This window comes from Notolabrus celidotus, chromosome 11 (genome assembly GCF_009762535.1).
Source record: "Notolabrus celidotus isolate fNotCel1 chromosome 11, fNotCel1.pri, whole genome shotgun sequence".
Taxonomy (NCBI): Eukaryota; Metazoa; Chordata; class Actinopteri; order Labriformes; family Labridae; genus Notolabrus; species Notolabrus celidotus.
Window position 1 is genome coordinate 6,658,101 of NC_048282.1, and position 16,776 is coordinate 6,674,876.

The 16,776-nt window shown below is 39.5% G+C and overlaps 1 protein-coding gene across 4 annotated transcripts in view; it reads right to left on the reverse strand.

The window, feature by feature from the left end:
• The window catches only part of mib2 (mindbomb E3 ubiquitin protein ligase 2), a 72,313-nt gene that overhangs the window by 18,408 nt on the left and 37,129 nt on the right, over positions 1 to 16,776 (reverse strand). For all 4 annotated transcript variants that reach the window (XM_034695997.1, XM_034695999.1, XM_034695998.1 and 1 more), the window contains exons 4-13: positions 13,255 to 13,361; positions 11,698 to 11,892; positions 9,558 to 9,700; positions 8,596 to 8,703; positions 8,355 to 8,459; positions 7,509 to 7,671; positions 6,754 to 6,887; positions 5,699 to 5,847; positions 4,960 to 5,116; positions 2,360 to 2,514 (exon numbers count right to left, since the gene is read on the reverse strand). In XM_034695997.1, coding sequence (XP_034551888.1) covers positions 2,360 to 2,514; positions 4,960 to 5,116; positions 5,699 to 5,847; positions 6,754 to 6,887; positions 7,509 to 7,671; positions 8,355 to 8,459; positions 8,596 to 8,703; positions 9,558 to 9,700; positions 11,698 to 11,892; positions 13,255 to 13,361 — 1,416 coding nt within the window. The remainder of the gene's footprint in view (positions 1 to 2,359; positions 2,515 to 4,959; positions 5,117 to 5,698; positions 5,848 to 6,753; positions 6,888 to 7,508; positions 7,672 to 8,354; positions 8,460 to 8,595; positions 8,704 to 9,557; positions 9,701 to 11,697; positions 11,893 to 13,254; positions 13,362 to 16,776) is intronic.

A 16,776-nucleotide genomic window follows, 5' to 3' on the forward strand; every position in this document is an offset into this window, starting at 1 on the left:
TCTGCCTGGTCGATGCCCTCTCAAGGCTCAGCTTGAGATTAAGCACCTGCAGTGTCACCCAGCCTAAAAACCAACACAGCCAGAGGACAATGAAGCCTTTGTGACAGGTGTCAGTGAGGCAGCCTCCATGCTCGGCCTCTAGCACCTTAGTGTTCAGTAAAATGCAAGAGCTAAGCTTTCACCAGATCACTATTTCATGAAAGACAAAATAGAACTTGGAGACATTCTAGGAGGAATAAAACTATGTGATATTTTCCTATAAAAACAAATATTTATTTTCCTCTTTTTGGTCTGATGTTGCTGTGGTATCTTCTACGTGACAGCTCTTTGAATACATCTCTCCTTCAACATTTCTTCCACTCTTGGATCTCAGACATGACTGAAGAATGACGATGCAGGACAAGCGTACGTGTAGGGAAATGAGGATGCAGAAGTTAATGTAGCTATTTTGTCTGATATTGACATCCAGCTTGCTGACAGCAGCAGCAGCAGAAGCTGTGTGGGAGATGAGCTCTATCTGTAGCAGATAGTTTGGAGAAATGACCTTTGAGTCCTCATTTGAACACCCAGGAGAGATTCCCACACACACGCCTAAACCTATCACTTCCAGTGCTCACACAGAAAATGCATACACGCAAAGCTAGCAGGCTCACATTATAACACACTGCCTGGCTCTATGTGAATACACACTGTATGGAAATCCCAAAGCTACAAACTAGTACTGACTGGTTCCTGATTTTCCATCGTGAGGTCACATGCCTCTCAAACTCAATGTAGCGTAAAAAACACCCATGGGTGATTGTTGGAGTCTTTATAAAGTCCTGTAATATCTGGTGTGATGGGGATGAGGATGTTTAAATCTAACTTGTTTTATAAAATGTGAAAAACATCAACAATAGAGATGGGTTTAACATGTTTTTACAGACACAGCTGATAATCCAAGTCAAGACGCAGGATCGTACTCTTTTCATGATACTTTGAGAGTTGGAATTTAAGGGACTTCTGATCACATGGAAACTTTCACAAACGTCCCAAATAATAATAATAATATTATTATTAATAGTAATAATAATAATAATAATCTTTCAGGATAGATTTTAAGATAATTTTATTGTTTTTTAAATCTCTTAATGGTCTTGCTCCTTCTTATTTATCAGATTTGCTTTTATCATATGAGCCAGTGAGAGCCCTCTGGTCTTCAGGTAGTGGACTTTTAATTGTACCAAAAGTTAGAACAAAGAATCATGGTGAGGCAGCTTTTTATCATCATGGCCCACATCTGTGGAACACCCTACCTGAACATCTGAGGGCTGCACAGAGCATCAACATTTTTAAAGGAAACTCAAGACCAACCTTTTTAGTCTCACTTTTAACCGAGTTTTATTATTATAACAGTTTGATTTCATCTTACTACATTTATTTATTTATTTATGTATTTATTTATTTATGTTTTTTATTTATTTATTTATCTATTTATTTACTTATGTTTTTTTATTTATGTATTTATTTATTATCTAGTTCCAATTTTAGTCACTTTTTATTTTATTTATTTATGTATTTATTTATGTACTTATTTTAACTATAGCATTTTATTTCCTTATAATGGTTTAATATTTTAGTGTTTTATTATCTTAGAAATGTATTTTATTTTGGTGATTTTAATTTCCTGTGTTGAGTTTTAACATCTTATGTTTCCTCCAGTGTTTCCTCACTAAGATATAATGACAGCGTTTCCTCAGTTCGTTCAGCAACTTCTTTTTCATTTTACATTTAATTATTTATTTTATTTTATTGTTTTTATTATTATTGTTGCATATATTGTGTTCTTAACCTTAGGATTGTGGGTTGGGTTTTGGGTCAGGGCTGGGGTTGGGATTAGGATGGGGAGTCTTTTTATTTTCATTTTTATATCTCTCTTTCTTTCTTTTTTATTTATTCTATTTTAAGTTGCTTTTATGTACAGCACTTTGTGTTACAATGTCATTGTATGAAAAGCGCTTTATAAATAAAGATGAGGTGAAATAAAGTTAAGCAGGCTTCTGCTTGCTGTTTCATGATTGATCTATCGAAACACCAACTTCATATTTCTGATCTGACAGTGGGAAATCTCCAGTCTGTAACTTAAAGAATATGTATGTCAGCCGACACACTTCAGCATCACCTGGAAAGACAATGTTTCCACCAGCCTTGAATCTAAAGCCCCGCTGTGATGAACAGGAACAGATCTTACCCAAGCTATGCCAATAGATGTGGCGAGATAAAAAAACTAATTTTGACATTATAACACACACAGCATCTGGGTCACCAACCAAGCTTTCAAACACTGCTGCAGAAGTTTCTGCATGTGGACTGGACTCACAGTTTGTTTCCTTTGAGGGCAGCGTGGTGCAGCAGGTTGAAGCCCCGGTGGTTCTGCTGGGTGAAGTCGATGTTGGGCACCAACACCAGGATCTCGATGATGTTGCGGAAATCTTTAGCAATGGCGTCATGGAGCGGTGTGTCCCCGTATGAATCCTGATTGGGGGGAATAAAAACATTTCAGAGGAGTGGTGAGTGAGACCGAGGCACACACTGGGCCTGGACCAGTTTTGCAGGTCTTGGAGTGTTTTCATGATGCTTGTTGAGACATGACACAGCAAAATATCAGAATATGCTTATAAATGTGTTGTGATGGCACTTGTATGAATCACTGTGTCTCAGCAGACACTGTGTCTCTGAAACTTTGTCTTCCCAAACTGCATCATAGATCACTGAATATTTATAACATTACTTGGATTTGTCACTACTGCATGATCCTGTTTACTGAAATGTGTTGTAACTCTGAAATCTAGACTGTTTACTACTTTTGGGTCTATATTTGTAGCGTGCTATGAAGCAGTCTGATTGTTTCGGGCGCAAACAAAAACAAACTCTGGGCGGCTACACCATGCTTTTAGATGAGTAGCCGCTCTACTCAAGCAGAAAGATGTGCAGTAAGTGAATTCCAGGCCTGGTTGCGGGCATGTTAGACAGTCTGGAAACACAGTGAAGAGACACAAATGAGGCTGAGGGTCAGAAGTAAAACCAAGGTCACACACAAAGAATAAATATTTGAATTTGTTTGTTTACAAATGCTTTTGAAAGGTAAATGTTTTAGTTACTTTGACATGGGGATTGTAAACACTACTGAACAAACCCCAAGACTCTGACTATATGATAAGCTCACAATACACTCACTCTGACCATGTCAAAGATAAGGGAGCAGTAAAAGATCATACTTTTGTCTAAGTACATAATTTTACCAAATGTCACAAAGTTTCTTCACAACGTGCCTAAAAAAAAAATGGACATGTTTGGGAATGAAGGACAATCGAACAACGCTAACCAGTGCCAGTCATAAGGCCTGAAACACATCATGCTGTCACCAGTTTCTGGTTTTCCATGATTTATCTACAATAACAGTCCATCGGATATCACTTCAGTCAGCATCTGTTTGATCACAGAGCACTGACTGCTGTCCATGGAGAGTGGGTATCTGTGTGTCACATGACTTTAAGATGTCAACATGCACACGACACTGCTGCCTTCACAGATTTGTTGTATGGATTTTAACACTACTGTACTCCCACTCGTCCTTGTGTTTGTTAATGTTGTGGGCACACATATGGACTGCTAACGGGACCATAGAGGATTTGCTTTTAGTGTCTACACCTGTAGCACACACAAACTTCAGTGTTGTGGCAATCAGGTGCAGAGAAAGACAGTGAGTTTTTGCTTTATCAGAAGTTACAATCACAGTACTCTCTCCTCCTTTTGTCTCTCTACTTCTCTATGCTGGTGTCAGAGCTGCTGTCAGAGGGATGGACACAGTGAGACAAAAATAGGAAGGGAGTTTGATTTGAGAGGAGAAAATAGACTCAAAAATGAAAATAATAATAGTAGAATAACAGTATTTTAAACTGTTTATATGTACATAAAAACACACTGTAATAATTTGGTATCAAGTCCTCTGTTTTTTCATATTGTAATACACACTACTAGTCAAAAGTTTGGAAACACCTTCTCATTCAAGGGTTTGTATTTATTGTAATGATTGTAAACACTGTAGATTAATACTGAAGACATCAAAACTATGAAAGAACATATATGGAATTATTGAATGAGCAAAAAAGTGTTAAACAAAGCAGAATATGTTTTATATTTTAGATTCTGTAAAGAAGCCCCCTTTTTCCTTCATGACAGCTTTGCACAGTCTTGGTATTCTCTCAGTCTGCTTCATGAAGTGGTCTCCTGGAATGGTTTCTAATTAACATGAGCCTTGTCAAGAGTTCATTTGTAGAATGACTTGCCTTCTTAATGGGTTTGAGACCATCAGTTGTGTTGTTCAGAGGTAGGGTTAGTACACAAAGGATAGCTCTATTTGACTACTGTTGTAATCCAGATTATGGTAAAACCAGATTATTTCATAGTTTTGATGTCTTCAGTATTAATCTACAATGTTGAAAATAATTGAAATAAATAAAAACCATTGAATGAGAAGGTGTGTCCAAACTTTTGACTGGTAGTGTATATGGCAGGGAGGAAAATGGTTGCATGCCCTATCGTGCAGCCCCACTATGAGAATAACTTTGTGTTCTCAGTATTTTATTTCTTTTTTTAATGTCTTGGTTTGTTCAAGCGGGTTATTTTTATCTTCTCTTGGATGCTTCTTGTATTTGTTTGAAGCAAATTGAGTAACCCTTGAGTATGAAATCAGCTACATAAATAAACTGGCCTTTGCCTTGATTACACATGACACAACTGTAAGCACTTGACTTGAAGAAAATAAAAAATGATGGGCCAAAGCGCTGAATCATCAGGACCAGTTTAAGGAGTTCAGTAATATGTAAGTACTCAAGAATCTTTCAAATCTTTAAGTTTGTAGGGGCGTCGATATTAATCCACTCAGTCTTTGTTATTTAGTATGCTAGGCTCTCTCACCTGCAGATTCACGTCAGCTGAATGTTCAGTCAGCACGCGCACCACGTCAGTAAAGCCCTTGTTCACAGCGATGTGGAGCGACGTGCACATGGAGTTGTTCAGGAGGTTGACATTTGCTCCTTTGCTTAACAGCAGCCGTGCGATCTCTGCCTGATTGCTGCACAAAAAGAAACCACAAACAGATTATTCTTCACTGTCATCCATTTACATTAAGTGATTCAAGATGTCTGAAGAGTGCTTTTGATGAAGGTAATCCAAACCAGTATTCAACATCTCAAATGCTTTTACTGAAATCCTACTGGGAGCTGAACAAAGCTGAAGGGTTGCATTCTCAGTCAAACAAACTTCATCATTTTTTTAACCTTGCCCTTTTGCCCTCTTTGTTTACTACTTCAGCCAGCCAGCCAGCAGGGAAACAAAGTTATTTTTAACTTGTATAAATCACAGAGAAGATTTTGTCAAATGCAGACTTCCTGATTATGTGTTAATGTGGTTAAGGGAGGGGATGTGGGTGGATGATTAGACAACACTCTAATGCTGCCACTTCTTTGAATGGATTATCACATTACGAGGAAGGAGACATGCAGAGCTCTTATCTACATCTGTCAGTCTCCAGGATGTTCTTGAAAACAGAGCAGCATTTTCACAGAACCCAGGATGTTCTTGAGTAAGAGTGTTGCTTAAGCGCCTTTCTACAATTAAAAATTAATGAAGGAAAACTACATCCTTGTGTGCTCACCCAAAGGCAGTGTAGTGCAATGCAGTGTCTCCATCTTCATCCTTGACCTCTATGGAGCCGTTGGCCTGCAGCAGGGCCTTCACCACCTCCATGTGACCTTGGTGGGCAGCGACCTGCAGAGCGGTCTTGCCCTGGTTTTTTATATCCACCTGCCGAGGACACAAACGTGGACAAAGATTTGTTATAGGTGATGAAGATGGTCTGGACAGTGAGAGAGCTGAACACAGACTGGACGGAAATAATCTGAGCATGAGCAACAACCATGTTCGTCACACATTTACAAATATAATCCTGATTAGTGGAGGACTTATCGATGAGTAGTCAGAACAAAATGATTGTTTTGACTTCCTCAGGTCGATTATAAAGTTTAAAATGTTTATTTCTCTCACTAATTAAAAAAATAAATAAATCTGAGAGATTATTTAATATTTATTAGTAACTTACATGAGTAGGTGTTTTTAGTATCTGCTGTTTTACAATCTAACATCAAATAATTTTTAATCCATTTGTTAAGGAGAGAGTTTTTATTTTTATTTTTTTCATTTATTATTTCAATGTTCCTAATTTATCCTTTTCACCTTTTCTAATTTTCCCGATGTGATGTCGTCCTCTTATCCTTCAAACCTCTTTTAATGTCCTTTTTTAAAAAACTTTATTTGTATTGAATATTACAATTATTTGAAAACAAGGCACAGACAAACAAAATTATTATATTATTGGTAAATGATGGCTGACTGTTATACTCTATGTTTAGAAAACATAACCATCACACTTTATGTATCTATTATAGGCTGACCTAAGTTAGCTTTCTCAAAATAGCCAACCAGCATCTACTTCAAACTGCAACTGCACATTGAGCTTTTACAACAAACCTTGCTTTTACTAAATAAGAGTATCTTAACAACACAATGAATGACTTGCATATTCCAGCGTTTGTTGTGTCTTCTTCTTGCTCACAAGTCACTCCGGCCCTAGATTCCCCACCCCCTGTCTTGGCGCCCTGGTGCGAGCTCTTGGAACGAGCAGTGGACTGCAGCAAAGAGTGGTGCACTAACCTTGTCAGGATACTTCTGCACCAACTCCCGTACTTTGTTGGCACTGCCGTGTGCTGCCTCAATCACCAGCCGGCTGGGGTTGTCCTGCTCCGTGGACTGAGACAGCAGCTTCTCCAACACTGAGATGACAGTACCTGAACGGAGACACAGGCAGATGGACAATAGGATTAATTTAGTTTAATCAGTTTAATGTGAACAACATGATCAGAAACAGTGTCAAGAGGCCTCAAGAGGGCCAAAAGCCCCACACAAACACATGCTAGTGAAAGCTTTTGTCAAAGCTGAGCTCAATGCAAAACCAGAGGAATGAGTCAAAATGTCCCACCATGCAATGTATTGTGTCCCCAAACACACAGACACAAACACACTCACACAAATAAATCAGATGTCAGTCTCCTATTTGCTGAAGTGAACACATGCACACAACAGATTTGATCATGATTAAAAGGCTGCTGAAATGATGACAAATGTCTGCTGAGCTGCCAAAGCCTCCCGCTGTCAACATACAGAATCATGACAAGAGACAGAGAAGAAGATTTCAGGAAAAGACATCCTGTACACACATTGCTGAAAAAAGAAAACAGACAGGGAATGGTTTTGACTGTGGCCATGAGAGCCACAGTTGTTGCCTGTGTGTGGAAGCATGCATGGCAGAGCTGGAGAGAGGAAAGGGAAGGATGGATGAAAGCACGCAGAGCGTAAAGTTGGTGCTGCAGTGTTAGAGATGAGCCCCCTCGTCCCGGCAGAGGCCTTACTTCCAGATTCGTTGGGGTTCTCGGTCGTCATTAGGTTGGCGTCCATCTCCACAGGCTGGGCTGAGAGGCACGCCGGATTGAAAGTCCACGTCTGGCTGCCAAACGCCACTCGTAGGTCACCGTCTGCGTAAACTTTCAGCACCTGCCCAACCTGCCCGAGAACCTGGGGTAAAGAAGAAGTCAGTGAAGCAGTTTCTTTAGTGGGTCGACAAAAAAGAAAGGAGGTTGACAGAGACAAATACAGGTGACACATCTAATTAACCTGATTCTATACTGGGTTTATACAAGGAGCCTCTTTTAAAAAGTTAATATAAACCAGGACACAATCAGGAAAACTAAACTTGTTGACTTCCTCACATACTTCAGAGTTTTGAGGAAGTAGGTCAAACTCAATTTAGAGAGATGTCCGCCAAAAAAAAGGCTTTTCTTTAGCAAGTGACAGAGTTAGCATCATGCACACAAAGAGGGAGGTACTAACAGATAACAAAAACACTGAAGTGAGAAAAACATCACAGGACAGAATCTAGATTTGATCATGAAACTGGTAGTCAAAGCCAGATTATTAGACACAGAGGCCGAGACTCAAATCCCAAAGAATTTACAACTAGTCCAGAGGGAGTCTGAGTGCTATAATTTGGTATAGTTAATATACTGAGGTTATAACACAGAAAAATAGGTCTTTCCAGGTTTAGGCCCTCGTTAAGCCACATGTAATTGGTAGCAGTTACTTTACTTTGTCAAGTAGACTTAACTGGGGCATGTGTCTCAGTCCACACCTCTACCGTATGTCTTTATAACTCATGTTTGAATATGAAGAGTATGTATTATCAGGCTAAATGACCGTACAGGAGCCATGCTGTCCGTCCACTCTCCATGGCCAGCCTGCAGTCTCTTCACGCTCTCCATGTCCTCCAACACTCTGACTCGTTCTCCAACTCCAAATGTGTTCACCTGGTGGAGAGAAAGGACGGACACTTAGTTAATAAATGTATGAAACTTTTAAACCTGACTCAAAAACCAGCAGATAGTCATGTTAAACAGCGATATGTATATTCCACCAATAAAAAAGCTCTTCTGTAATCAATACCTTGGTCAGGGCCCCTGGATGGAAGGTCCAGCGGATGTTGTTGCTGTACTGGACTCGTACATCTCCTCTGTCTGTGATTCTGTGAACAGTCCCGATCCGGCAAATGTACTGCGAACAAAAACAGACTGTGTCACTCTGGGTCTTTGTCTGCATTGCTGTGACCTTAATGTTCCCTTTAGCAGCTGGGATCTGAGAGTTGGATGCTCTGTTTCTTTTCACTCTGCTGCACGCCAATGTCCATCTGAGCCGCTTACATAAATATTCTTTACACCAGGTTCACGAGGACACGTGTGTTTTAACTGTGCGGCTGTGTTTGTCTAAAACATGAAGAGTGCACACTACGGGCACTGCAGATACACTACCAGTCAAAAGTTTGGACACACCTTCTCATTCAATGGTTTTTATTTATTTTAATTATTTTCAACATTGTAGATTAATACTGAAGACATCAAAACTATGAAATAATCTGGTTTTGCCATAATCTGGATTACAACAGTAGTCAAATAGGGCTATCTATTGTGTACTAACCCTACCTCTGAACAACACAACTGATGGTCTCAAACACATTAAGAAGGCAAGTCATTCTACAAATGAACTCTTGACAAGGCTCATGTTAATTAGAAACCATTCCAGGAGACCACTTCATGAAGCAGACTGAGAGAATACCAATACTGTGCAAAGCTGTCATGAAGGAAAAAGGGGGCTACTTTACAGAATCTAAAATATAAAACAGATTCTGCTTTGTTTAACACTTTTTTGTTCATTCAATAATTCCATATATGTTCTTTCATAGTTTTGATGTCTTCAGTATTAATCTACAGTGTTTACAATAATTACAATAAATACAAACCCTTGAATGAGAAGGTGTTTCCAAACTTTTGACTGGTAGTGTATGTATTTTATATCAAGATATGTAAAGCTACTATCATCTGCTATAAAGATTTTACTTCTGACTTTCATACCTCTGCCATTTTGGGGTTCCACCCTCCGTGACCTTCTTGCATCTGTCGCAGGATGTCCACCTCCAAGAGACATTTGACTTTGTCTGCCTGCTGGAAGGAGTGACCGTCAGCGCTCTCCTGACGCTGCAGCTCTGCGTGCTCTCCTGAATGGACAGACGTTAGGATCAACAAGTTCTTAATAATACATAATATGACTTTTCACAGACTTTCATATTTACATTATTTTACTGTTTAAAGACTACACGTCATGTTCACCCATTCACACACTGATGGCAGAGGACGCTGTGTAACGTGCCCATCAGTGTTAACTAATCCCATTCACACACAGCCATACGTCCATGGCTATGCTACTCCGGAGCAATTTGAGGACATGTGACTGCGGGAGCTGGCACTGAACCACCAACCTTTAGACTGAATGACAACAACTTTACCCCTGAGCCTCGCAACTAAACAAAACATGAACACAGGACTTTCAGAGGTCAGGATTAACAAACTACCCATTGCATTTTATGCAAACAAGTTCATCCTTTGAATGGAAATCATTTACAGTTTTAGGATGACGTGGAAGGCTGAACTCCAGTTGTCAGTTATTAGGGACTAAGGCCTCCCCTTGAGAAGCATCAAGTGCATCTTTCTTAGTCTGGTCTTTACACTCTTGTATTTAACTGCATCATGAATCTCTAGTGACCCCTAAGTCCTTTATTAAGATATTTTTTTTACTGAGACTCTTGTGTCATATGTATCCAAGAGGACACTACGAGCATCTGGGGCTGGCCTACTGACCGTCCCAAGAGTCAGAACAAAGCATGAAGAAGCAGCATTTTGTTATGATGCAGCACAGACCTGGAATAACCTCCAAGATAGTATTGGACAAGCCCTGACCACTTTTAAGTCCAGACTAAAAATTTTCCTCTTTCACGCTGCTTACAGTACTCAATAATGGACGCAAACCCAATTTTAAACCTTTTAACTAATTTTACTTTCTTTCTTGATCCTGTATTTTTTAATATTTATGTTTAAATGCTTGTGTTTGTTCAATGCCATATTTTACAATTGGATATTTTGACATTTAATGTCACTTTTTAAATTAGATATTTTTCAATTTAATGTCAGTTTGCGGGGGTGTCAAGAGGTCTTGGCCAGTTTCGGGCTGCAACTCGACACAGAAAAGATTCAATGTGTGAGTCTTAATTTGGGAAGAAGTTCTGAGATGATTTAAATGATTGGTTCATTTCAGTTAAGACAAGATCAGTTGTGCTTCTGTGTCCGGCGGGACAGTAAGACTCTGCAAGTTACAGACTTCAGAGCAGTGAAGGGGGCTGATTATTTATAATAATCCCTCCTAATTTAAATTAATAACAAGACCCAACACTGTTTACTATGTACGTTAAGTAACATACGTACAGTGAATGAGAGAGAGAATACATCAAACTAACTGGCCACATATAGAATTTAAATGTTTGAAGTGTTTGCTGTTTGATTTTGTTGATTGTTAATGTTCTGATTTTTGTTTTTAACTCTGTAAAGCACTTTGAATTGCTCTTTGTATGAATGCTGCTTTATAAACAAACTTGCCTTGCCTATCTGCAGAGCTCTTCTCATCTTCAAAACAAACTGACCCATAATAGAGGAACTTATTGTTCTTTGACGAAAGACTATTGATAAAATTAGTGAAATGTTAAATAAACCAGGGATTCATACTAGTAAAAAACACTCATGTGTAAATCATGTCTTTCAGATGCAATGTGGCAGCTCACTAGCTGACTTTAATTCTTCATCAGGTTAAATGATGGGAGATACATACACCAGGCACTTGTGAAAACTCTGAGAACCTGTGTCTTACAGGTCAAACATGAGACCCTTGTAAGCTGATACAGCACTAAGGTGAAGTGCTGAAACTGAAAACAGGGATGAATAATTGAAAATCAGTTTTGAAATTTGATAAAGCTGTACAGAATTTAGAAGTGAGACTCGTAAAATTAAACAGACTACAAACAGATTTGTGTTTATAAGGGACTAAATCAGTCAAATATGCAGCTTTACTCCTGATTACGCCATGTCAGCACTTTAATATGATAAAACAATGAACGGTTTGAGTGAGAGGAATGCATATTTGTGAACAGGACTCTGCCGGTCTTACCTAGTTTGGGTAGGTGGTCTTTGTAATAGAAGCCTCCTTGTCCGTCACACACGTATTTGAGGTCTACCTTGCCCTTGTGTCCCATTCGGTAGACATTGGTGGTGCCATTAGACCAGGTGACACTGGCCACGCTGCGACCAGACTCTGTGTCCCAGCCTCGAATGTCCACTACCTTCCCAACTTTACCCTCCCCACCTACACACACATATACACATACATAAAAAACAAACATGTAGAGATATACAGATACTAGAATCAGCACCGTGTGGCAGAACGGGGAGAGAAACAATTAGCTTATTGAAGAGAGAAGAGTCAGAAGATGAGGGGATGGTGTGATTAGGTGAAAATGTGAGAAGGACAGAGGACAGGTGAAATCATGCAGATTAAATTTGACGAGCACAATGTAAACATAGAAGACGAATGAGATGTCAGACACAAAGGTGTGTGAGAGCCAGTTTCCCCTGAAGGAACAGCCAAGTCTCAAAGTCATTCCCTGACTTCCTGAGCCAGCTCAGTCCAAATGTTTCTCCATGAATCAAAACACTTGGAAGACAAATGTACCTCTTTGGACTCTAACACAAAAACATCATGTAAAAATTAAGAATCATCAAAACAACAACAATGCAAGCAACATAAACAGGGCCTGTTCTAAATAACACAATGTTCACAAATCTTTACATCAAGGTTTATGATGTAAGAGAGTCCTTGATAAAGTCATCAAGCTGCCCCAGTGCATAACCACACCAACTAAACCAGTGACCTGAAAGAGCACATGGCAGGCTAGGGGTTACTGAGCATGCTCAGAGCCTCCTGTGCACACTTGGAGCACATTTAAGCCTGATGAGTGACTTTACCAAACCCCAGGGTGTTTAATTGAAAGACACCAAAAGGACATTTTGACTCATTCGCTTTAGCCCAGAAAAAGGGAACATCGCTATTCTCAGAATCAAATGTGACCCCAAACCAGGAAACGCATAAAGATACATTAGCATCCCCCTTTCTCCTGAAGGGAACAGTAAGAAGCTGCAATTTCGACGCTGATGTGGAAGATTGATCTCAATTACAAGTATGTCATACATCAACCACGACAAACTGTTTGTCAAACTGCCTCCTGACCTAAAACAGAATGAATGGACACCACAGAAACACACAAGCAGAGTGAGATATTATGTCTGTCCTCAACTTCCTCAACACCTGCAACAAACACTTTATCTTAAGTCAATGTTGTGCTCAGTTTATGCCACCGCACAGGGCTGGAAAACAAGAAAAACAAAGAAAAATGTTACTGAACGAGGACGCTGTCAAGACACACACTGACAGGCACATCTGTGGAACAGACTCACATGAGTCACCAGCATTATAAATGCACACAGACACACACTAACAGGACATTTCAGAGGTTAATGAGACGTGAGGTTAGAATGTTATTACGGGTTGTGGATAGTGAAACACTTTGAAGAGGTACAGCTTCATGCTCAAGAAGGTAGGGGGGCCTGCTGAGTCTGCAGAGCAGTGTTAGTGGTTAAGAACAGTCCACACCACAGCACCACCACTCACCGTCTTGGTTTCCCCAGTCCCAGTCAGGTCCACGAACCACTTTAACCCCCTGGAAGATTCCTTTGAGGATGATCCGCGGGAGGTTTTGCCTCGGTGCCAAGCTCACTCTGTGATAAGAGCATGAAGACACAGCTGAATAAACCGCACCACGGACCATTAGACAAAGTCAAGACCTGTTATGAAATCCTCAATACACCACTCTGACCAAATGTACACATTAAACCTCAGAGGAGCATTCAGTGTTCCCTCTGCGCCAAAGGGACGGCAGAGAAACACAAATACATTCACTATACATGATTCATGATCAGGGTGCCAAACATTTGTCAGGCATGTGACCGATACATAATCAATAAATCATCACAAGCTCATTAAATATAAATATGAGGGAAGAAATATTCCTGAAGAGGCATGAACACGGGTTGTGTTTATTGCATATTCCATATAATCCCATGTTAATATGGCTTACAAGTCACAAATCTAATCTATAAAAATTCAACACTAGATGAAATGACCATTAACAGATCTACAGCAGTGTACTGGTGGAGTGTGGAGATACAACACATTAATATACAGGGGTTATGAATGATTAAGCCGATATATTCACATGTAAGAATGGGGATAAACTGCAATTATTGAAATCCTAATTTTTTTAGGAAAGTACCACAAGATGCATACAAATCTGAGAAAAACGGTTATTATTTCTATGTAATCTGACTATTGGTACTAAATTATCAATAAATAAATAAATACACATGTATTTTAATGTGGATTTATTGTATGTATATGTAAGGAATTACTATTTGCCTACATCAATTATAAATGATTAATAAATGAATAATATGTGTTAGTGTTCTCGGTTATTAAATTAAATATCAACATCATTGCTTATCTAAACAATATTTTGTATTCATCAGTTTATTTCCTTTCCTCGATTCAATTAAAAACACAGAGTGAGCTTTAACATGTTGGATATATTTGCTAACAAACAAAAGTCTGCTACAAGTCTCAGAAATGTTTGTAAATCTGAACCGTCACAACACTTTTCTTCTTCTCCTCCTTCACCAACACAGCTATCCCTGATTCGTGTCATGATGTGCTGCCTGTCTATAATTGCTGCTAGAATGTGATAGCCTCTAAAACCCAAACACTATTTAACTCTTCTTCTCTCAATGCATCAATATTGATGTAAGGATCCAGTCCTTCAGTCAAACAGACGAGTGCTCAGTTTGCTGATCTGTGTCTGTGGTGGTGCTTTAGAGAGCGGTCATATGATAAGCAGGATTCTGTACTTAACACGTCTTCTTTTCCTGAGAGGATTTCAGAACAGTAAACTTAAGACAACACTGACAACCTGTCTAACAGCCCTGATACCAGAGTCAACACAGAGTTATCACAAAGACCAACACATGTAACTGGTATAAGGGATTGAGACGGAGGAGACACCGAGTTAACATACATCAATATGGGACGTACCTTATGGTAAAGATTTGATCAGATCTTGGTGCAAAGGAGCTGCCTATTCCCATACTTTCTGGACGAGATCAAACCCAAGCTTCCTTTCAACCCGAACAGCTTTTCGGATTGACTCAAAATCATATAAATCCTGAGTGATCAAAAGAAAAAGAGCCTTGGGAGCGCTGTCGTCCTCAGGGAGCCTCATGGAGGCTTTGCTGCTCCTACATGTCTCTCTTGTGAGGGTGTTCGCTTAAAGTTAGCCTCAGCTAACTTCATCCCCTGTCACTGGCCAGATTTTCCAAGTTTCAAAGTGGAGCTACACCAGGAAAGAGCAGCACATCAGACTCTGACAGTCAACAAACACTGAATCTCAGCGTGGGACTGATCCCGGACAGGTCTGTGCTGAGACTGGTGAGTATCTGAGCACAGAGCTTTGAGCCTAATCCCTGGAAAGCAGAGCCATCAGGAAGCAGGCCACTCCAGGGCAAAGCAAAGAGCATGATAGGACAGAGTATTTATAAGTCCATACCTACTTACATAGAGGATGAATGAGATTGAAAAGGCCGTACATTTATCAAGTGTCTGCATAAAGCACTTTTATACATTTCAACAACACATTTAGTCGCTGTGCTGTGGTGCTTTTAGATCTACTCAGTGTAATCAGGACATAAATAGTTCAATTGTGATAAGGCTAATTAAAACAGAGTTGGATATGGCATGTTCCAGACTTCCTGAACTCGTAGTATTAAGGGTCATGGAGAGTGTAGCAACCTGTGCCAAGGTCCTGATGGCATAGAGTGGATCTACTTCAGACCTGAAGTACTGATTTCAGCCGTGTATGATGTGAGAGCAAGTTCATTCAGAGAGAGAAAACCTGACCAAGTTTACTTCAATAGTAAAGAGGATGTAAACCACAGGCATCTCTATTTCTTGGAATATAAACATGACCCCAGTGTTGTTGTCCTGTTGATTCTCAGTGTAGCCCTCTCGGGAAAGACACCAGCTCTTTCAGAGGATCAAGCTTTTTATCCTGCTCGACCAAATTCACCTCAGCTCCCAGACAGGACGAGGACGAGAAAACCTACACCTACTGGACACGGCAGCTGGGTCAACAGTCAGCCAAGGGTTAGCTTTCTTTGGAAGGAAATGAAGTGGGATACACAGAGAGGTTCAGTCAGATCAACTGTCAGCCATGTTTGTGTTTACTGTACTTACTTTAGTGTGCTTGTGGTATCTATACTACACGGTAGGACTAAATGCTAGACGATAGCACAGAGCTTACAGGATGAAAGAATCTGGTTATAGGATCTGAATCACGGTTGAAAGGGTTAGGGTTTATACATCCCCATATATGACAATATGTAAGTAAGAACAATATATATAAGTCCCACTGAAAAAATGCCACCACCTTAAGCCAAAAAAGGTTGAAAAAGTGACTATTTATGAATTACATCAGTGGGATTTGCATTTTTAATCATCATTTATCTGAGCACAACTTTTTGTGCAGTTCTGAGGACAAGAATGAACATTTGCTTTAAGTAGTGCAAAAACGCAAATCAGTATTTAAATGCCCAAATTAACAAAGCATCATATTCAGATACAGTGTACACTACCAGTCAAAAGTTTGGACACACCTTCTCATTCAATGGTTTTTATTTAGTTTAATTATTTTCAACATTGAAGATTATACTGAAGACATCAAACTATGAAATAATCTGGTTTTGCCATAATCTGGATTACAACAGTAGTCAAATAGGGCTAGTCCATTGTGTACTAACCCTATTTGAGCTGAACAACACAACTGATGGTCTCAAACACATTAAGAAGGCAAGTCATTCTACAAATGAACTCTTGACCATGCTCATGTTCATTAGAAACCATTCCAGGAGACCACTTCATGAAGCAGACTGAGAGATACCAAGAGTGTGCAAAGCTGTCATGAAGGAAAAAAGGGGGCTACTTTACAGAATCTAAAATATAAACATATTCTGCTTCTTTTTTAACACTTTTTTGCTCATTAAATGATTCCATATATGTTCTTTCATAGTTTTGATGTCTTCAGTATTA